We start from the raw sequence: 22836 nt of genomic DNA on the forward strand, positions 1-22836 counted from the left end.
CCAATTTTCAGTTACACATGGACACGTGGCGCGCTAGCATTTGCTGTTTGACTGTGACGCACAAAAAAGTCATTACCGCCATTCCATCCGGCGGTAATCAATAATTGAAAAAAAAAACCTGCAAATCAGGGAGTGACACATGGCAGTACAAAAAAAAAATCTGAAAGAGGGTCATTTCTTTATATTATTCTCATAGAGGGTCAAAGTTGGAATTTTTTTTCATAACAAGGTCGGGAAAAAAAAAATTCACCCTCCCTTCCCCTCCAAACTCTCAAACTAGTTATCTACATCTGTTTTTAAAGTGCGATGTGCCTGCCTCCATGTGCATTTCTTTGAAAATTCAAAGTTTAAAAAGACAATCAATTAGCTGGTACGGTGCCTTTTTGAAAATAATTTATCATCTCATCAAACGGTAGCTCAATGCAAGATTCGAGTGTATTTACAAATTTTTAAGATAAATGTATGTAATTATCACTTTTTTAAGAATTTTTTAGCGATGGAGTCAAGTTCAATATGAACATGATATCAATGGTAAGACTTTAGTATTGTAACTTCAAGGCATTGAGTTTAAATTCCTTTATAAATTATAAAATGGTCATTAATGCCACTTGATTAATAAAAAAATAACTCCTCTCCTCTCCCTCATATGAATATATGACTTTTTAGAGACAAAGTCATATGACCTCTTCATTCGGTTCAGTCATATGATTCAACCAATGACCCAAAGTTCACTCAATAAACCAGTACCATTACCCAGCCCAGTTTAAGCTGTTATTGATACCAACAGTTACAACTGGCATTATACACAAAATACTTGTGCGTTTATCTTAAATGATACTTTATCTCTAAAGAATAAAAAATTACACTTCCCAACTTTATGCAATCAAGCTCACACCAGTCGACATCCATTGCAGATAAGCAAAATAGAAAGTAGCAGCCACAAGGAACAATATATGAATCGAAATAAAATCATTCCCTTTTCTGAATGGATGCATAACCCAAAAAAAAAAAACAAAAGGAAGAATTATTAGTATTATAACTGAGGGCACCAGTTGTGCCAGCGACCAAGAGGACATGATTAGAGATCAAATACAAACATGAAAATAAAACGCATGACACGATACAACGACCCTGCATCCAAACCACCAAAAGCAACCATTACAAGACAACACCAACATTAAAAGCCATTATGAACTGACAGGAAAACAGCTACACCATCACAAACAATGCTACAACAACAGACCGATCGAGACTAGTATGTGAGAAGATAACCATTACACATGAAAACATCCACTTGAATCCGAAATAAACACCAGCAGAACAGTAGCAGGATCACACATGAAGATCATTTCAATTTTCAACATATTAACTAGTTTAGCATTCCTACAAATAACTGGGATTTTGACATGAGGGATGGGGAGATTTCAGATAAAGGGGTCAAAACTCAAGTAAATGTCAGCATCAAAATCAATTGAAAGCATGTGTCGAAAAAATTGAAACAACGTTAGTAAATAATGAAATGATTTATTTAGCACAAACAAATTAGTGTAGCTTACAATATTGATGCTCATCTTGCTGCTACATCTATCAATCTATCTATACGAGCTTGGTCAGATGCAATTATTCCCTGTAAAATTATATTATTTAAAAAATATAAATAACAAGCTAAGCTAAGCTAAGCTACAAACTAATTAACTATATAAGGAACACAGAATTTTGAAATGAGCAGCACAAATTGAAATGTAATCTAACTAGTACAGATGTTGGAGTGAGTCAGAATTCAAGCTTCTTGCATAACTCCAGTTGAATGATCTTGGGTTGATGGGCGGTGGCAGGTTTGAGTTTGCGAGGAGCAGGAGGACAAGTATGAGCAATTCCGGTGAAACGGAGCAGGGATGGAGGTGACTTACAACCGTGATCATCATCAGAATCACAGTGTTGTAGATTTGAGATTGGAGGAAGAAGCCCCTCCTCCTCCTCCTCCTCCATTTGCTTTGAAAGAATGAAGTGTAAGAGATTGTCGTAGACAGATTCAAAGATATGTTGGTCAGAAAGAGAATCATATTGATGATTGTGAGCAGAGGAACGAAAACGAAGCCGGCGGACAGCAGAGCTCCTGAATTCATCGCGAGTATCCTTTGAAAAGGGGTCGAAAATAACATCCTTAGGTGTTCGAGGGCTGTGATTGTGAGAATCATTGATGCTTAAAGTCCCATTAAGTTGTTTCCTGACCAGCGTGAGCGTGAGAGGGGATTGAAATTCAAAATCAGCATTCTCTTTCACAACCTCAGGAGTTACAGGAACAACACAATCTTTTTCCTTAGCCTTCGAAGGAGGAGGAGATTCGAACAAATCCATCTCACAGCCTGCACACACCATTTGTAAAATTAGGGTTTAGTTTTTTTTCTTTCCCAAATACAACAACGAAACCCTAATTTCACCTTACCTTACCTTCCCCAAAACACAAATATAAAAATAACATTCTAAGAACGAAAATGATTAAAGACAGAGAGAGATCGGAGGCAAACAAAAGCTGAAGCAGCTACCATTAAATAATTAATTAATTACATCGAAAATGATTTGGATTTTGTGAGAAAAGAAGAGAGTACCTGGAAGAAACGGTGGAGGAGAGGAGAGGAGAGGAGAAGCACTCAATGTGTTGTGTTGTTACTACAGAAACATTCACCGCCGCGAACCACGATGCTTTGCTTTCACTTCATGTGTTGTGTGTCCGCCTTTCTTGCAACTACTCTTGTCCTGTCTGTGATGCCAAAAACCGCCAAAAATAAAACCTTCTCCCAAGTATCTAATCTAATCTATATCTATACGTATGAAGCCCAGACACGGTTGTAAGTACGATACGGGTATGCGAATTTTTTTAAATGTAGGATACGATGCAGAAATGATACGCAAGTTAACAAAATTTTTATAGAAAACTTACATATATGTAAATTACTTGAAGAAAATAAATATTGATTACTCTTCATAATTATGTTATTATAAAAGTCACAATCTTTAAAAAATAATACATGTAATCAAAATAAAAAAAAAAATGTAACGTTTTATTATAAACCATACTATATTTTCATATGTTGGATATCGAAATAAGAAACATTAAAAGAACTCAATACAAATTTTATATAATGTTGATTAGCTGAATCACCTTTCTCGTTACCTTCATCCAAAAGAAGAGTAAGAGCATCCACAATGGAGACACCCATTTTTGGGTTGGGTGCTTAAATGGGTCTCATACGTACACATCACTCTTTTATTATTTTTTTAATAGTAGTACCTAATAAGCATTCAATCCCTCCAACCCAGATCTCACACAAAGTTCTTAAATGGGACCCACTAATCAACTATCAATAACTTTATATCACTACATTTCAATTTTTTAATATTAAAAACGTGCGGGTCCCGTTTAAAGTTGGGGGTCTTAAATAAGACCCCGGGTCTTAAGAGACCCCCAAAAAAAATTCTCCAATGGGGGTACCTATTAGGTACGGTGTCTTAATTGGTAAAGACACCACCATTGGGGATGGTCTAAAGGTGCAATTATCCCCCTCAAATTGCACAATATTAATCAATTTACTCCCTCCGTCAAATTCTTATGTTAATCAACATCACGTTTTGCAAATACTCCCTGAAGATTTGCACTTGTGTGCAAAATGCCCCCTCAAACTTGAAAATTTATATATTTTTTTCTAATACTTGACTCAAAAGATATTAAAGACAAACAATTAATAGTTAACTTTAATGAAAATCTTTTAGAATCTCCACTTGATACTTGGTTCTTCATCTATGTTATATGGACTATTTGGTTGTCCCTTTAGATTATGTTTGAAACTGAATAGTTGTTTCTTCTGCACCTATGCTTTTATATTTCGTTCCTATGCTTCAATATTGTCATGATTTAATTAATAGGCTCAACTTCAGTCCCTTCACATTTACTTACCTACTACTTCTTTTTTGTTGCAAAGGCAAAATATACTTATACTATTAAAACCACATCCAAGCACAAGATGTGCTAGAATGAAACAAGAAGATAAGCATACATAAATTGTTTAGCTATCCATAAACAATAACAATGAGACACAAGAAAACTCCCAAAACTCAACAATATGTGAAATGAGTTTCTAATTTTGCTGACAAATTAATGCATCTCCAATTCCAATCCAAAGATAAAGCAAGATTTAGGAGACTATTGCTTAATCTAGGAGGTGTATTTATTTACTATTCATTTAATTTTTTCATATCCTCTGTGATTTCAATATAGTGGATGATGCCACATGGTAATGAATTATATTGCTGAATGATAATATTGTCACTTGATATAATTTTCATAAACATATAATTGTCATCTAATCATTGGTTAAAAAAATGTCATCTAATCTATTTATAAAACAAAGCATATCGATTTAAATATGTAGCTAAGTTGAAAAATATTATAATTATACATTATTTACAAGAATATCAACCACTATGTTAATTGTTTGTCTTTAATATCTTTTGAGTCAAGTATAAGAAAAAAAAATTAAATTTTCAAGTTCGAGGGGCATTTTGCACATAAGTGCAAAACTTCATAGGGGTATTTGCAAAACGTGATGTTGACTAACAGAAGAATTTGACGGAGGGGGTAAATTGATTAATGTTGTGCAATTTCAGGTGGGTAATTGGAGTTTTGTTAACGTCAAAGAGGTAATTGACGAAACTTACAATTTCGGGGGATAATTGCCTATTTACTCCCAAAAGAATTATAATTTTAAGTGGTTTATCGAGAAACAATTTTATTGATGCATATCTAAAATTGAATCATATACATCTCTACTAAATTTTTACAATATTGTATCATTTTTTACCCTTCATCTTTTTCTAGAATACATATCTTAGATGTATCTTTGTATATATGTGGAATATCACATAAGTATCTGATAAAATATATTTTTTTAATTAAAATAATTAATTTCGATACTTCACGGGTACGTATCCTTGGAGTATCGGTATACGATTTGTATCCGATACAGGTACGTCTCCGTTTTGGAGTATCCCACTTGAGTTGGTCTGGCGGTATTGTCTTGGGTCTTGGGAGTGTGCTCCTCCACAAGGTCTCAGGTTCGATTCTCTCCGGTGCCAATTTGGATGGGCTATTTAGCTTCTTAAAAAAAATAGATTTATACGTATAGAAACTAGTATGATACCTGTGCCAAGCACAAGGATTATCATATTTATAAAATCTTAGTAAAAAAATACAAAAAAAAAAAAAAAACAAAACATCGCACATAAAAATGGTGCATATTTAAGTTATTTGACGTATAAATTAGTATAAGGGGAATGTTAACGAGTGCCCTCAAACACTCTTTATGAACCTTTAATAATAAGTTTTTATAAATTTTTATGTAATCAATACATTTCAATTATAATATTTGACTTTTTGAAGGAATATTTCTAAACTTAGGATCCTTAATTTAAATATAAAATAAATTTAGGGATGTGTGTGTTAGTATATTTATCATATCAATAAAATTTGTATAAACCTATACAAAATATTAATATTTTAAAATAAGTAAATGTCATCAATTTGTATTTGATATCTGTGCAACTATTTTGTCGTGGCAAAATTCTTTTTCATACTTGTATTATATTTTCACATTCTCTTTTTATTGTTTTAGTTTCCATGTCATTGACAATATTTATTTTTCTTTTTAAATTGATGACTGTCTCAAAAGTCATCACACAAATGTTTGTTCAATATATAATCTTAAGCATGGGTACTCTAAAAATGAAGAAATAAATACCAGTACTAGTATTGTATGTATCAAACCCTATCTATTTTTACTAAGTTGATTTGTCGTAGTTCGTGTAACAAAAATGTACAGGTGGTTGAATAATAACCAATTTTGTTTTTGTTTTTTTATTGTATTTAAATAGCTAAATTACACCAGAAGTCCTTTAAGTTAATTAATTGTAACAAGTTGGTTTTTAATTTTTTTTTACCACTTAGATCCTTTAAGTTATTTAATTATAACTTTTAGACCCCGAATAACTTACATTTTTAAGATATGAAATCCTTTAAATTGTTACTGTAACAACCCGATTTCGCTAGATTTATTTTATTATTTATTTATGTGTGTTATATGTGTTCTTATGTGATTATTTGCCTGTGTGTATTTTTGGTTGGGAATTGTAGAATTCGGTGTTAGAAGGGTATTTTAGTCATTTTTGACTTAGGGGCATTTTGGTCATTTTGAGAGTAGGGGTAATTTTGTAATTTGGTTGAGGATTAGTTTTGGTGCTTAGTGAGAGTTTTTATTTTACTAAGTGCTAGGGAGTTGTAGTAATTTATTTTATTTACCGGTAGGTGACCGTTAGTATTACTTTTTACCGTTAAGTGAGTAGTAACATCTTGGGGTTGGAATAGAAATGGGTTAGGCCCATTAAGATGTTGTGAGTTGAGCCCAATTAAATAGGACTATATAAACTCTTGTTAAATAGGTTTCCACCAACATTTTCATTTGAGAAGAGATAGAGATAGAGAGAAGATAAGGGTTCAAGAAGAAGAACAAGAGAAAGGGGTTGGAGGCTAGAGCTAGAAGAGGAATTCATCATCTAGGAGCTAAATTGAAGCTTGGGTTAGAGATTCTTGGTGCTAGAGGTAAGAGGGTTAGGCTCCACTCATAATTTCATAACTTTTCCCTTTTACCTATTTTTATGAAATTGATGAATTGATTTTAATTGGTGTAAATTCGTGCATGATTGTTTTTGTTATGTTTGAGAACATGATTTATATGATAATTGTGTTGTTGTTGTTGAATTTGCATGACAAAATGGGTTTATATGCATATAACATGTTTTTGAGTGAAATTGATGATGAAAAATGTTGTGGTTGATAAATTGATGATGAATGAAGTTGTTGTTGTTGAATTGTGGATGAAATCATGTTCAAATGTTGTTGTGGTTATCTTGGCATATGTTGTTGTTGAATTGATGCAATGAGTGTCATTGGAATGATGAATTATTGATGAGTTTGTTGTTGTTGTTGAAAGTTGTGGCAAATTGGTGAATTTGTGAATTTTTGATGAAATTAAGTTGAATTGTGATGTTGATGATTTTTAATGAATGGAACAAGTTAATTATGATGAGTTATGGTATAATGATTTTCTGTTTTTGGCCGTTGATTAGTATTGAGAAATCGTTTGAGAGAAAATTAGGATTTCTTGTAAAAGTGATTTTTAAGTGCTTTTGGAAATAAGTGATTCTGGGATAAGCTGGTTTGAGAATGTGAAAGTATAGTTTTTCAGAAAAATATGATAGGATTAATTGAGTAGAACGCGTAGGCGAAAACAGAATTGAATTTGGGTTAACAGTCGATATTTTACGAACAAAACAGCGAACCGAAAAGGCCCGGACTGCACTGAACTGCAGCCCAGGCGTCAGGCTGCTGGCTGCTCACGCTTGAGCGCAGCACACCTACGCCTAGGCGCAGCCAGGCAGCCCCTTCAGGGCAACAATTTTGTTGTTCCTTGATTGGGCGCTTCAGGACCAATTTCGGACTTCCAAAACCGATTCCTTTGATGTTTTTCGCTATTTTCTAGGTCTTCTAAACCTTTGGAAACATCAAAAGAATTGGGTTGAACTTGACTCCTTGGATTTAATCAAGCTTATTGTTGATTGTTCAAGAAATGTCCAAGAACGCTGATTTTTCCGAAACTTGTTTTCTCAAGAGAATGAAGTAGGGTTAAGTATGTATGATGTTTATATGACATCTAAAAATGGTTGTGAATGGTTTCACCAAGTTTTAACTTGTTTTGCTTTGAAAATGGGAATTTTCTTGAAAAGTGATAAAGAGAGACGAACCTTGTGATTTTCATGAATCCGTCGTATTTGGCCGATGAAATGCTTACGTAGCCTCTACTGCACGCACAAGTGACTTGTGAGAATACATGGCATAGGCAATTGAACTTGTTTACTTGGTTTTGGCTTAAATGCTCAATTATTTTTAATGTTGTGATTTTTGGAGACGAACTTGGTAGAAAATGATTTTTGAGAGCCAATTGCTTATGAACCCTTTATGAATAGATTAATATGATTATGAGATGATGTATGAATGGTTGGTGAGTGATGAATATGATGTTTGTGATCATATGTTGTATTTGTTCCTTTATATGGATTGTAAGGAATTATGTAGAAATGTGGCAACTATATGTTGATTTATGTGGAGATGATTGATGATGTATATATATGTGACAACTATATGTTGATTGAATTGTGGATGTTGTTGGTGATTGTAAATATGTCAAGTGGTGGTGAATTGTTGTCGATGCATATATACTAATTGAATGGTTATGAACATGTTTATGTTATGTTGTTTGTTGAACATGTTAAATGTTGATTGTTGTTGGTGAATTCATACATGCTAATATTGATGGTGATCTTGTTGGTGAATGCATGTATGCAAAATGATGGTGATGGTGAGGTGATTATTGTTTGTGTGAACATATGCATTGAGTCGAGTCATATGTTCATGCATTCATGACTGATGGTGGTGGATTTTATATTCAATTGACGTGATTACGATGTTTTTGTTGCATCGAAGGTGAAGACCTTGAGGTGATCTGGTACCGCATGCATCTAGAAGAGTCTAGAACATTGCATGCATTTGAATAATTGATGAGTTGTGTCATAATTGAATATGTGACTTGGTGAATTTGTGCATTGGTGGATTTTGATGAATGTTGTGATTGTGTGGATTAGTGTATATGTACATTTGTGAATTTTGTTGATGATTGTGAATAATCGAACTATGCTCTAATTGCATGTTTTACTTGCTTGTGCTTATACACTTGGTGAATCTATTTGATGATAGTTACTTTGATAATACTAATGAGGTGAGAATTGTATATGTATATATATATATATATATATATATATATATATGATTCCTTTGATAATGATGATTGCTAGCTTATAACTTGAAATGATGGATTGTACTTGTTGAATTAAGCATGCTAGATGAGTAATGAGGTGAATAATATTTTCATTTGATGGATGTTGATAAATGATGAACTCTTGTCGACGACTTGATTAAAGATTAAATATGTCTGTTGTGCTATGATGATAACGTGATAGCTTGAAGCGCAAGTGATGGGGGATAATCATGTGATGCTAGTATTCTAGGAGGGATGGTTATGTATATGTGATATATATGAATCCTTGAATGCTATGTTTTCATATGGATTATGATGATGTAGTGCTAACCTCAGTGGTTTATCACCTGCCTTTCCGTATGGACGGGTAGATGGAGTGCAGGGTGCTTAGATTGTGTGCTTGATGTTGCCAAGGAGCGGAGTTCCTCCTTTTTATATGCAAGTGTCTAGATTAGGGCTCTGATCTAGGGTAGTACTTGCATGTTGGATCTTGTTTTGATTATGTAGTTGGAGTTGAGACATTGACTGTATCTGAGAGATGTATTTATTGTCATGAGATTTGGAGATGTTATTCACATGGTTTTATATATGTTCCGCTGCTATGTTTATGAGACTTGACAATTTATACATGTATGTTGTTTTTGTTTTGATGACGTAGCATCTATTTCTAGAATATATTTGTATATTCGCGAGTTTTACCGCTTATTAGAAGTAGGGTGTTACAGTTATGGTTAAATAACTTAAAGGACCTAATTGGTATAGAAAAAACTTAAAGGAACAACGTGTTACAATTAATTAACTTAAATGACATAAGTGGTACACAAAAAACTTAAAGGACTAATTTATTACAATTAAATAACTTAAAGGATCTCTTATGTAATTTAACCTATTTAAATTGTCTCTCTTGATTTTGATGAATATAGTGGAGGAGGTCGACTAAAAAAGTAAATATTTGAAGCAACATGATGATTAAAGTAATGCTATTCATATTTTAATCATATGAATGTTTTTATTAAAATTGATTTTTTTTCTCTAAGCATGTTTTCATAACGACAATGTAGTAATTCACTTGAAAATTCTTTTTTTTTTTTTTTTTTTTTTTTATGTTTATATCAACGTACTTGAACCTTTATTTATTAAAGTGTTCAGTATTACCGGTACCCGTAACGGGTACCGTACCTGTACCTATGCATCATAGATATCTATATAGAGGAATGATATTTGTAATTTGATAACAACTTTTGTGACCATCTTTTCCTTTTTCTTTTTTTATTTATCAAAAATAATAGAGAGAATAAAAGGAAAAGAGATTAAGAATACAATATGAGAATTAGAGTATTGTGATCATACTTTTTCTTCCTTCATCTTTCTCTCTCTTGTTTTTGTAAAAAAAAAGGAAATAAAATATTGTCTAAAAAATTGTCGTTTAAATATCATTTCTAAAAAAAAATGTGTTCATCTAAAAAATAATCTACAATATTTTTTATGAGAAAACAATTCTATAATATTCTATTGTTTTTGGTTTTTCATAAACCAAACCATTAATTCTATTTTCCGAAAGAAAAAAAAACCCTAATTGCATTAGAAATTAGGGATAAATACAATAACCTCCCCTGAAGTATGTTCTAATGTCAATGACACCCCCTCTATTTTACAAAACACATATACTTCCCATGGTATATAACTCCGTTTAAACACCGTTAGAGGAAAAAGAAAAATAAACCTCTGTCTCATTCTTTTCAATCATTTTCTTAGATGAGAAACACTGACAACATACTTCCTTCCAATATTATGACCAAGTATACCAAATTTGCAAATTGTGTAATTTCTGCATAGTGTAAAATTCTACACAGAACCGAACTTTCAAATTGCAAATGTGAACCTGAATAGAGAACCAATCAGCATGCAACATGTTTCCTAAGTTTTCTTAATTTTAATTAGTTATAAACAAGTTATTTAATACAAATCTTGATATTCAAGAGGAAATAAAAACTTAATTGAACAAAATTGGAATTGAAAAGATGAATAAAGATAACCGCTTGAAGGGGTTGAGAATACTTTCCTTGATTAATGAGTTGGTGGTGAGCCAGTGTGAGTAAATAAAAGAGCATCTCACCGTCCATATTCATTTTCAGTTATTTTTTTCTTTTAATCATAAAATCAAATTAAGGAATTTGAAAGCAAGACCCATGAATGAATATGAATATGGTTCTTTCTAGCACAATAAGGAAGAAGAACTAATGAAGAGTTGAACGAGAATGAATATTGTGCACTTAAATTAAGTGTACCTGGAAAATTACTTATGAACCGGTTCGGCTGTTCTTGGACTTATTTAAAATTATGAGTGAAATTGAATTCTGTAAAGAAACAAGGACCAAGAAACAAATAGAAGGTGACGACTCAGTTGTTTTTAAATTCTGCAAACAGAATCTGTTAGTTACTAATTGGATCGTTAAATTTGAGGGAGGTGCATGTCAATTGTTTAAACATTTAAGTGAGGTGAATGTCTAGTTTAAAACTAGAGGGGGCCTAAGTGTTATTTAAAGAAACCTTAAGGGAGGTCTGTGTAATTTTCCCTAGAAATTAATATACTTTTTAGGGAAAAATACACTCACCTCCCTTAAGTTTTCTTTAAATGACACAGACACCCCCTCTATTTTTAAAATAGACAATGACCTCCCTTAAATTCTCAATAAATCAACAAATACCTCCCTTCTCTTTTGACACTGTTATCTTTGACCATTCAATTGATTTTCCTACAAAGATAACTCATCTTATAGAACCAGTGAATTACTTGCTCAACTCCCTTCAACATCTGTTGCGGTAATGGACCAAACACCCTAATATTCATGACAAGATGCTTTAAATTTTCGCTTGTCTGAAACAAAGCTCCACACAACTTTAGAAGCATAAAAGGCAGTTTAAACAAACAAAAAATTACTAAAACACATCAAAAACAAACATTGCATATTAATAAGATTAACTACAAGCTAATTTTATTTTATTTTTGGGAGAATCTGGTGTGCTTCGAAAAATGGGGTTAGATGGACTTCAAATTTGATATTTTTAATGTGAAAGTTGATGTTGATTACCAGAATTTTAAGATAAAATGAGAATGAATACCAGGGCAAGGAAAAATATGGAAAGATATATATATTTTGAGGGAAGGTTAGTTTTCTAGTGTTAAGAGTAATTAGTATACACCAAAAACAAGTTTGTGAGGAATACACTGCCACCACATAGCTGCCTGATGCCATCGATGAAGAATTTTGATTAATAATGTTAGGTAGGCTTAATTGGTTGCAGCGGCGTAATGCATTCAATCTTCAATAGATTGTAATTCATAGCAGCAAGGAAATCTACGCTCTACCGTATGCTAGTTTGCGAGGCTTTTTTTTTCTGAATTAAACAGATAGTTAACAGTGTTAGATCAAGGGAGGTTATTGTATTATTGAAACTAGAGGGGAGGTATGTGTCATTTAGCCAAACCTTAGGGGATGTCATTGTAATTTTCCCTACTTTTTAAATCTTTTTTAAATTTTTTTTTCGGTTGCAAGGATGTTAAAAAAAATCTTGCGTGTTAATTGGGATACAATTTACTTGGATAAGGAGACTGCAAGGCTAAGGGTTCATAGAATTTGAGAATTTAATTTGATATTGTTGGTTAAGTGGTGTTAGAGGATGTATGCAGACCAAAAGTGTTTATGGTATGAGATTTTAGAGGCGGGGTATGGACAAGAAGGTGGTCGTGTTAGGGAGGGTGGACAATTAGGATTTGTTATGCAAACCATTGATATTCGTTAGACAATGCAGAAAGTTTCATAATTGTCAATATTCAGAATGTTGTCAGCTCCGCATATCAAATTTAGCCCGCGTAACGAAGCTTTGCTAAGCAAACAGGATGCCCGCCTAACTTAGCTTCGCTAGGCGAGCAGGTGGGTCACTGCTCAACTAGTGAAGAATCAGGCGGTTTAAAGAAAGACAACACATACAACTCAAAACAACTTGATAAAGCAAAATCTTATTTTCTCTCTTGTTAAGACATGTTTTTTTTTATCCATATACAGGATAAGAAAACATGTCTTAATGAGAATGAAAAGAATAAAACTTTCCCTAAAAAAAAAAAAGAAAAGAAGAAAACTTATGAATGAAGAAAGCTCTCCCATTGGTTGAAGAAGTGGCAAATTAGTTTGCTATAGATAGGAGTTCAATTCACTTCATTTGGTTCAGTTTTTGTTAGAAGAACAGAACCACACTTGGTTGTTTACTTTAGGAACCACACTTGGTTCCCAAATACAATACGCTAGATATTAGATAACTATGAATATTGATCGTGACTTTGAAGAGTAGTTTACTAAGTAATAGTATGATTACAAATTAAATCTCCTTGAAACCTCAATTGAGAAAAAATTGGTCTCTTCTTGAACTAGAATCATACTATAAGAGTTTGTATTGTTCCCAGGAGTCTATCTGATGAAGACGTGTCTTCAAATATGGAAGATTGAAAACAAAATTGGAAGCCAATGGTACAGTTTGGCTTGATTGCAAAATTTCCATGGCTTTAAATGAGCAACTAGTCCCATTTGTTGAACATTGTGCTTCTGTATTTTCACATTCACCCATTACACACTCTGAAGTTGATTTTTGCATATAGATTTTATCTTGATTGGAATGTGAAACATATTCATTACTTAATAAGAGCCAGGGTCGCGGTGGAAGTTTGTCATTGCTTTCTAACCTTGACTCCAAAATATTTGTTTGACATTTATCTTGAGTTGACAGTGATAGTTGTTCTTGATTCTTGTCCAATGTCGTCCTAGACTTTTTCCCAGATTCTTTGGATCCACAATTAGGGAGATTAAATTTTTCTACACAATTAGTTGAATCTAGATGATTAGAACAAGAATTCTGATTTGGGAATAAGGACCCTTCAATCTTTTTTCCTTCACCTTCAATCTCTAGATTAGTCTTTCCCTTGAAGCTTCTCATTTTATTCAATGGATTTTGAGACATCAACATATAGCTTGCAGGAGAAAAAGCGGATGCAGTACGAATTTCACATCCAAGTAATTTTCTTTTAGCTATATTTTGGGCAGTAGGTCCTAAATCTTTAACAAACAACATCAAGCTATCTTTGTAGCCATTATCTTGTTGACTAACCTATACAAAGAGTAGACATAATAATAAGAAAAACACAATATAATTAATCTATGTGAACCATAATTTATGCATTTTGCGAAATTTCATTGACGAAAAAGACATTGTGAGCAAAAACAACTCACATGCTCAAGTAGTTTTAATCTATCATCATATATTGTTGAAACTATTGTCTCGTCCCGGTAAAAACGTCGATAAGTACAATGCCTATCAACTGCAACAGATGTACATATGTGAATGCCTTTGTTACCTGATAAATAACAAAATTGTAAGTCATGAAAATTTCACATTTAAGACTACCACTACACAAATTATTACGAGGTTAGTGTTTTTCGCAATAACAAGCTTTTCAATTGAGCTTCACCAAGCTTTGGATGAAAAATATTCATAGGAGGTTTTCAAATTTTCAGATTTAGACCTTTGGAATGATAGAAGTGCATGATTGCCTTGTATAATACCAAACTTAGTAGTAGAAAGTTGCAAGTAAAATACAATTCACCAAGGGGAAGAATTTTTAGATGCTCTAGAAACACATATCAAAGATAATAATATTACTACATTCATACTTAATTTCAACACTAAATAAGATGCTACAATTAAAATTTCTTCAGATATTTCCTCTTACCTGTCTGAACCTCTACATCTCTAGCATGAATATGCTTAGAGGTGTCATGAAAACTTGTCTTGGCAATTTTTTGGCTAGACGTACCATGGGAAGAACATGACACATTATGTGAGGGGACTTCAATAATTGTTTTATTGGATTTAATGTGTGTTGAATCCGTAAAATCTCTTTGGTTTTTTTTACCCACTTGCTGCCTTGTTTCTGAGAACTCTATTTCAAACTTCTCAGGATCGGTTCTTAATACATCAAAAACTTTCTTAGCCAACTCACCTATAACACGGGCCTGTAAATTGATATGGTAGAAAAATTGTTTCATCAAGAGAATTAAATATTCGATAGTGAAATTTGGGGGTAAAATATTCAGAAGCATTTTGTACCATACCTGTTTGAAGTATATGGTACCGGGAGGATTAAAATTCATCGCATTATTGAATATTAGAAAAACATCATGCTGCATAATGGTTTCGATCAAATAACATTGCATTAGATGACAAACATTAAAGCATAATATATAACACTATGCATGCTGCTAACATTGCATGACCAATGTTTGTAAACTTCAACCTCAAATTGTTGTAGAGTCTTATACATTCGCTCGTGTAGTTTTGCCCTCATAGTGCCAAAATCCATAGGCTGCTTGACAATTGTATAATAATCCTCAACCTTCCCAGAAAATACATAAAAATATGAGTTATAAGGAGAATTTCATGAATCCGCAACATACAATGAAAAATTAGGACCACAAACCTCATTTGGATCAACCGGTTCAGCAAATATTTCGTAGGTGTCTTTCCTGTGTCATAAAGTACACATTCACACTTTATGAGTTTAAAATTTCAATCACATGACAAAATTATTTTTTTTATAAGAAATTTTTTAATTATTAAAGGTAATACAAGAGCCAAGCTACTCGTCCAACCTATTAGAAGAATAAAATAGAGCCTGACATACAAGCCTACAAACAACCCCAAGAGATATTGGAACGCCTATCAAAAATCAAAGCAGTACCAATAATAGTTTTCAGGGTCTTGTTAACCGGCCGAAAAATTAGTTAAGGACCTAAAAGTAGAATGAAAAGTCAAGTTTTGCATTGAAAAATAACACTTTTTTATCTTTTAAAAAGTATAATACACAATTTCCAAGATAATATTTCTTTTTATAATTCATTAACAAGTGCCCCCAGAGGCACTTTGTTAACATTTCTCTAGTTTTAAATATTCCTACAATCCTTATAAACAAACATGCCAATAATAGTTTTAATATTGACAAATTAAACAAGTCATTTTAATCAGTAACCTTGAACTTTAAAATAATATGGTTATTCACTCTTAACTACCAAGAAGTTGTATACCAAATAATACATCTCACTCTTTTAGATCTCTTACACCTCAAACTCACACATGATGCAAGAAATTGACCACACCATTACAGTCTATCAATCAGACTATCACAGTACTAACTCAACCTGACATTCATACAAAATCAGACCTTTATACAAGACAGAATTATATTAAGGTTTTCTGATTGTGACAGGAAAAAGTTAAAGCTAACTAACACCTTTGTAAAGTGTCGAGGACCAGTTCAAGTATTTGTTTCTCTGGCAAAAGAGTTGATGGCGGTTTTGATGGTTGGTCGTCTACTACATGCAAAGCACAATAAATTAATTAAATGAATCAGAAGTTTGAATATAATAGCTAGTGTGGCAATTCATAGTTTGAATCATCACATGGTATGTATATAAGAAATTAGAAGATCTCACTAACCACTGACGTTTTTCTTTTTAATATCTTCATGTTTCACACCCTGTAATGACTTATTAAGTATCATATCATATAATTAAGTAAAACCGACCTAAGATAAGGAAAAAAATGTAGTGTATGCGTGTGTGTAATGTAAACGAGATTAAACCTGATTTGTTGAAGCAGTGAGATGTTGAGGCCTTAGTTTTGTCCTCTTTTTGTCCTTTGTACGAAATGCAAGACCATGAACATTATCTATCATGCAAGATATACGTGGGCTCCTCCTTTCTCCCTCCACCTTTTGCAATTTCCTGCCACACACATCAAATTTTATGAAGTATAAGTGAAAATATGTAGTACTCTTTAAGATTGAACTCTAACTAAAACCCACCTCAACCTGGTCATTGTATACATCGGCATGTTCGAAATTGGATCAATGTTATTTTAAATGTATAGACCAAGACTTTTGAAAAGGTAAGATACTGTGTATTTGGGAGATATCAAAATGCTTAAACAATAATTGAGGCAGAAGTACTAGAGTTTATGTGAATTAATTAGTAATAATATGATCATGATCCCGTAATAATTCTTATGAGGAACCAAATCACGAAATCTTCTTTTTCAATAATAACATAGCCAAAAGAAGAAAATATCGAAACTAATTATTTGTCATTAGGCATGGCAACAAAACCTGTGCCCATGGATGCCCGCCCAAACCAACCTCGATTTGACAGGTTTTTTCCGATTTGATTGGGTTTGGGTATTAGTTTGGGTTTTCTCCGATTTTAAAATACGGGTATGGGACGGGTAATGGGGATATATGTACCCACCCCGAACCCATACCCAAACCGTACCCGAATGTAGAAATGTCATGTTTTTGTTTTTGTTGAGGGGGTTGATAATGATATGCCATTTTATTTGGTTTGATAATTGTCATGATATAAGAACTTTCATTGATAGTTAAAGGAACAACTTAATTATTCAGTAAGGAAATAATAAAATGAGCGCAAATTGTTGGATAATGCATCACAACAATACCATTGAAGCTTAACAAACTCTTTTTTATATTAAAAAATTGATTTAGTGCGGGGACGGGGATGGGGCGGGAATACCCGAACCCATTGGGGATGGGGATAGATTCAATTTCTCATCTCCGTTGGGTATGTGTAAGGTAACGGGTAAGTATATGGGAGTAGGGGATGGGGATGACAAAACTCGTTCCCACCCCGCCCCATTGCCATGCCTATTTGTCATCAAATCAACTTGTTGAAATTAAACATAGGATCACACTTCTCTGGGTTAGAATCCTCTCCATTTGATAAAACAAATGGAGTACACAATTTGGAGAGAGCACATGCACAAAAAATTTCTTCACTCAAGTCAAAGACATTCTTTTTGTTTTTGAAGCTAGTGAAAAATGTATGTTCTGAATGAGAAAGGTGCGGATAATTGAGATTGAAATGAAATAAAATAAAAATAAATTGAATAATATAAGTTTTTTTTTTTAGGGAAAAGAAAACTATAAGTTGATAGTAATAAAGTTATAAAAAATAAAATAATATGTTGGATAAAATAGGGATTCAAATCTTCTCATGTAAAGTTGAAATTCGAATATGAGATGGTTTATTAGTAATAATCTCATTATTAAAAAATTGAATCTCATAATTTCATATTTAATAACTTTAATGTTAAGATTGTCAATACTCTCATTTTTTTTTGAACAAGGCAAAATGGAATTAAATAGCCAAACCAAACAGCAAATCCCAAGCATAAGATGTGCCTAGAGACCTGCTAGAGTACACAAAGTATGTCAATAGATACAAAAGAACAAAGAGGTAGTTAACCAATGCCTAAACAAGCTAAATGACATGACCACCACCTCTGAGTGCTAAAAACAAACATGACATTTTTTGCTTTCAGCCAACCTAATGACAACAACTTAACTTTATCTAACAAACGGGGAATAACGGTTACAACATTATTGAATAGTCGGTTGTTTCGTTCATTCCAGACAACCCAAGAACACAAGAGCCAAATCAATTGCAAGAACGAACGTTTAGCTTTACCCGCTCCTGTCATATAAGTAAATTGTAACAAATGATCAGAGATAATGTTAGAATCAACCCCCGCAAAATCAATCCAGTCACGAACAAGCTGCCAAAGCATTCCAAACGTTGAACACGAAAGAAAGAGATGATCGGCCGTTTCAATATGGCCACATCCAGACACACAGTAAGTCGCTGATGTTGGAATGATCCCACGGACGGCCAAATTAGCTTTCGTCGGCAAACGGTCATGAAGAAGTCTCCAAGCAAAGACTAATACCTTCAAAGGAACCTGATGATGCCAAACAAACTCCAAAGATGTATCCATACTAGGTGTAGCCGGGTCTGTCAGCATATCATAGGCACCACGCACAGTGTAACCCCCAATAGGATTCGGGAGCCACACCCATCTATCTGAAACATTAGGAAAAACAGAGACATCAAATAGTAAAGCTCTACACTCCTCTACCAACTCCTCCTCCCACGCCCACAACCTTCGACGCCACCTCCAACTATCCCCTCCATGGCCTATGCCACGAGAGAACATGTCAGCCACTGAGGCATCTTTGTTCTCAGCTAAATCAAATAGTCTAGGAAACCGTACACAAAGCGGTAAACCTTCAATCCACCTATGCCTCTAAAACATCGTATCAGACCCATCCCTCACCCTCCTCATCACACTACCACCGAACCAGCCCTCACCCATACCGCCATCCCCGTCACGAATCCTCCCTACCTCCTGCCACCAAGAGGAACCACTCCGGCCCCCAACCTCCAACCTCCCACAAGCCTCGCCATAACGGGCGACTAAAACACGATACCACAACCCGTCTCTATCCACTAGCATCCTCCAACACCATTTACCTAGTAATGCATTATTAAACTCTTTCAACTTCCGAACCCCCAACCCTCCATGCTCCTTTTTACAACACACGGTATTCCAACCAATTCAAGTAATTTTTCTATGGTCCTCACTCCCCCCCAAAAAAAATTTATTCAATAAAGATTCAATGGAAGAGATTATACCTGATGGAGCTCAGAAGAAAGAAAGTGCATAGACAGGCAGAGAAGTCAGAACCGATTTAAGGAGGATCAAGCGGCCACCAAAAGAGAGAAACCGGCTATTCCAACCCGACAGTCTAGATTTAATACGATTCACAATAGGATCCCAAAAAGAAAGTCTCCACGGATTACCCCCAATAGGCAAGCTTAGATACATAAAAGGAATTGTTCCAACTTTGCACCTCAACACCGAAGCCGCCTCATTCAACCAAGACTCGGGAATATTAACTCCCACCAACAGACTTTTATGAAAGTTTACCTTCAAACCCGACATCGATTCAAACAGAAGGAGCGTTGCTCGGAGAGCACGGACGTTGGCCCAACTCTTTTGACCCACCAACAACGTATCATCAGCAAATTGAAGATGTGACACAACCATCGAATTGTCCGCACCCACTGAGTACCCATGAAACAGATGATTTTCAACCATAGCTTTCATCAAAACATTTAGTCCCTCAGCCGCAATCAAAAATAAAAAAGGGGAAAGTGGATCCCCCTGACGTAGGCCCCTGTGTAAATGGAACTCATCAGTTGGACTTCCATTTACAAGGACTGAAGCTGTAGCAGTGGTCACACATTCTTTAATCCACTTCCGCCAAAGCACAGGAAAGGACATACACCGCACACTGTATCCAAGTAGCCCCAATCTACAGAGTCATAAGCTTTTTCAAAGTCCGCTTTAAATAACATAAGATCCTTCTTCTTTTTACGCGCCTCATCCACCACCTCATTAGCTATAAGAATACCATCAAGAATTTGCCTGTTCTTAATAAAAGCAGATTGCGTTTCAGACACCACATTACCAATCACCTGCCTCAATCTATTAGCTAACAATTTTGCTATAATTTTATACAAACTCCCCACCAAAGATATAGGCCTAAAATCATTGAGTCGTTGAGGATTGTCCACCTTCGGTATGAGAACAATAAAAGTAGAATTTATACCTTTGGCCAATCTGCCGTTACGATGAAACTCGGACACAAACCTCAAAATGTCATCTTTCATATCTATCCAGAACTCTTTAATAAAACCAAAGTTCACTCCATCCGGCCCCGAGCTTTTTAAACTATCACAGTCCCACACAGCGTCCTTAACTTCATCCACAGAAAAAGGCTTAATAAGGCCACCTCCCTCCCCAACAGATAAAGATCGAAACTGCAAATTATCCATGCAAGGTCGCTCCTCATGTTGCGCCTGAAAGTGCTGCGCAAAATGAGAGAAAACCGCTTGACACATAGGTAAGACACCTTCAATCAATACACCGTCAACCAAAACATAACTAAAAGCATTACGTCGACGTCGGGAAGACATAGTTGAGTGGAAATATTTAGAATTAGCATCACCTCTAATCTTATATGAACTAATCTTATATTCAATACTCTCATGTTGAATATCATGTAACGTATATGAACTAAAATTATGTTCATATAAGTAAGCGACATCTCTAATCTTATAAATTGTTTATACAAGAGAATAACTCTGATTTTTTAGATAAAAGTAAGAGTTACCTACTTTGAGTTGCCTCATACAGACACTAAGGGGTAGCACTTTGGTGCTATTAATGGCACCGTACCATTAAATCTGGGCCACACAAACACATTGTCATTGCATCTGGGCCACACAACACATCTATCTTGGTGCCATTAATGGCCCATATTTAATGGTACGGTGCCATTAATGGCACCAAAGTGCTACCCCTAACTTAAGTGTTAAATGGCTAGTTTAGGTTCTATTTTGTTATGATTTTTTTTTTGTTATGTTTTTTATTGGATTATTTTTTCAATTTTAGGGTTTATGTTAATTTATTATACTCCCTCCGTCCCTCAATAGATGACCTAGTTGACAATATACATTATTGACTTGACATACTTTGACCATATTTTTCTACTAATTCATAAAGATAAATAATATCATGTAAGATGTTGTTGGATTCGTCTCGATGAATATTTTTAAAATATTAAATTTTCATAATTTTTTTTAGTAGAGAATTGAAGATATCAAAGATAAAACATATGCTTTGGTACGTGTGTCGAAGTCAACTAGGTCATCTATTGAGGGACGGAGGGAGTATATCGTTAGGGTTTTGGTTGGTGTTGTTTTTTATGATCTTTGTGATTTTTGTGTTGTTGTTTGAACACATGATTTATTTGACATGTTTAGGTTTCATTGAATTTAAACAAAATAGAACCTAAACTAGCAATTTTACTGTCCTTAATTGTGGTCCCGCGCTGCCGAATTTGAAGTGGTGGCTTAAGATGATGACGATTATTTACTCCTGCGTCATTTTAGTCAATTTTTTTCTTTCTTAAATGAATGTCGCTTGCACTTTTTAATGTACAATTATTATTTTATTTTAATTATACCTTTTAATAAATTAGTGTACACTACTTTCAAAATATTACACTAATAGTAATTAAAATTAGTTTAATAAACCAAAAGGACAAAACTTATATACAATACTGTTTGTGCTGGTCTCCAATAAAAACGTGACACCTATTAAATTTTCCAACTCAAATTTAACGGTGTTACTTGTGCACTCTCTTCGTCAAAAGAAAAAAAATCTGTGAACTCACTCCTGTCAATAAACGTGTGGAGCTGGAGGTAGGAGATCTGTACACAAAGAACCAATAAAGTGGCTTGTGTCATCACAACACAATCATTCCCATTCATATTTCAGATGCTCATAACCTCAAGAACAACGTTAACGCTACCAACAACAACAATGGTACTAATTTCCTCAACCTTGAAACCGCCTGCAGGCGCTGCCAGTTCCCGATCCTTCGGTCAATTGCTCTCCCGTCCAATCCTCCACAACGAGATCATCGATGACATCGCCAAGATATCCACAATCGTCGGCGCCGGCTTGAAAGTGCGGAATTCAATGGAGAGAGTGATGAACTGGCAGAAAGTGAGGTACACGGGGGACATTATGGCTCACTCGTTGTATAATAATTGAATTAAAATAATGAAAAATAGCATTTTAAATATGTCAATTATTTTAAAATAATCAATTATTTTATTTAATTTATTTTAATTCTGAATTTTTGTTTTTTTAGTGTGCCACGTGTCGTAAAATGATTGGACCACGTGGCACTATGTTAGTTTAGTTTTTTTTAACGGAAAGTTAACTGAGGGACCAATACCAATTTTTAAAGTGCGGGGACTAAAGCCAAACAAAAAAAAAGTGCAGGGACCAATGCCAAAATTGGGTGAAAGTGCATGGACTAATCACACATTTAAGCCTATTTTAAATAACTTGTATGTGGGACAAAAAATTGTGATGT

At 34.1% G+C, this 22836-nt stretch overlaps 1 protein-coding gene and 2 long non-coding RNA genes across 7 annotated transcripts; 1 reads left to right on the forward strand and 2 right to left on the reverse strand.

Annotated features, from left to right (window-relative positions):
• Window positions 1-708: 708 nt before the first annotated feature.
• LOC146896225 (unknown protein 1) lies at window positions 709-2845 on the reverse strand. Of its 5 annotated transcripts, none has more exons than XR_015022511.1 (4): window positions 2610-2845; window positions 1759-2366; window positions 1557-1627; window positions 709-981 (listed from the first exon to the last, which is right to left on the reverse strand). XR_015022511.1 is itself a non-coding variant. In XM_085735008.1 (3 exons), exon 2 carries the CDS (start codon window positions 2356-2358, stop codon window positions 1774-1776), a length of 585 nt encoding a protein of 194 aa, XP_085591134.1. In that variant the 5' UTR covers window positions 2359-2366; window positions 2610-2845; the 3' UTR covers window positions 1505-1627; window positions 1759-1773. The 5 variants fall into 5 exon arrangements, 2 of the variants coding, with proteins under 2 accessions (XP_085591134.1, XP_085591133.1); XR_015022512.1 differs by lacking the exon at window positions 709-981 and adding an exon at window positions 1018-1131; XR_015022510.1 differs by lacking the exon at window positions 709-981 and adding an exon at window positions 1018-1131 and having other exon boundaries at window positions 1557-2366; window positions 2610-2841.
• A 3695-nt stretch (window positions 2846-6540) lies between these two features.
• LOC146896226 (uncharacterized) lies at window positions 6541-9574 on the forward strand. Its single transcript, XR_015023360.1, has 2 exons — window positions 6541-6652; window positions 9296-9574. It is a non-coding gene; the product is annotated as an uncharacterized LOC146896226 (long non-coding RNA).
• A 3491-nt stretch (window positions 9575-13065) lies between these two features.
• Window positions 13066-14974, reverse strand: LOC146896227 (uncharacterized). The gene is made up of 2 exons (XR_015022117.1): window positions 14707-14974; window positions 13066-14084 (listed from the first exon to the last, which is right to left on the reverse strand). It is a non-coding gene; the product is annotated as an uncharacterized LOC146896227 (long non-coding RNA).
• Between the last annotated feature and the right edge of the window lie 7862 nt (window positions 14975-22836).

This window comes from Medicago sativa, chromosome 8 (genome assembly GCF_051527215.1).
Source record: "Medicago sativa cultivar Bolivia chromosome 8, Bolivia_mono, whole genome shotgun sequence".
NCBI lineage: Eukaryota > Viridiplantae > Streptophyta > Magnoliopsida > Fabales > Fabaceae > Medicago > Medicago sativa.

Bases quoted from the DNA above. Each gene is read 5' to 3' on its own strand.
- LOC146896225 (XM_085735008.1), bottom strand. From the start codon at position 2,358: ATGGATTTGTTCGAATCTCCTCCTCCTTCGAAGGCTAAGGAAAAAGAT.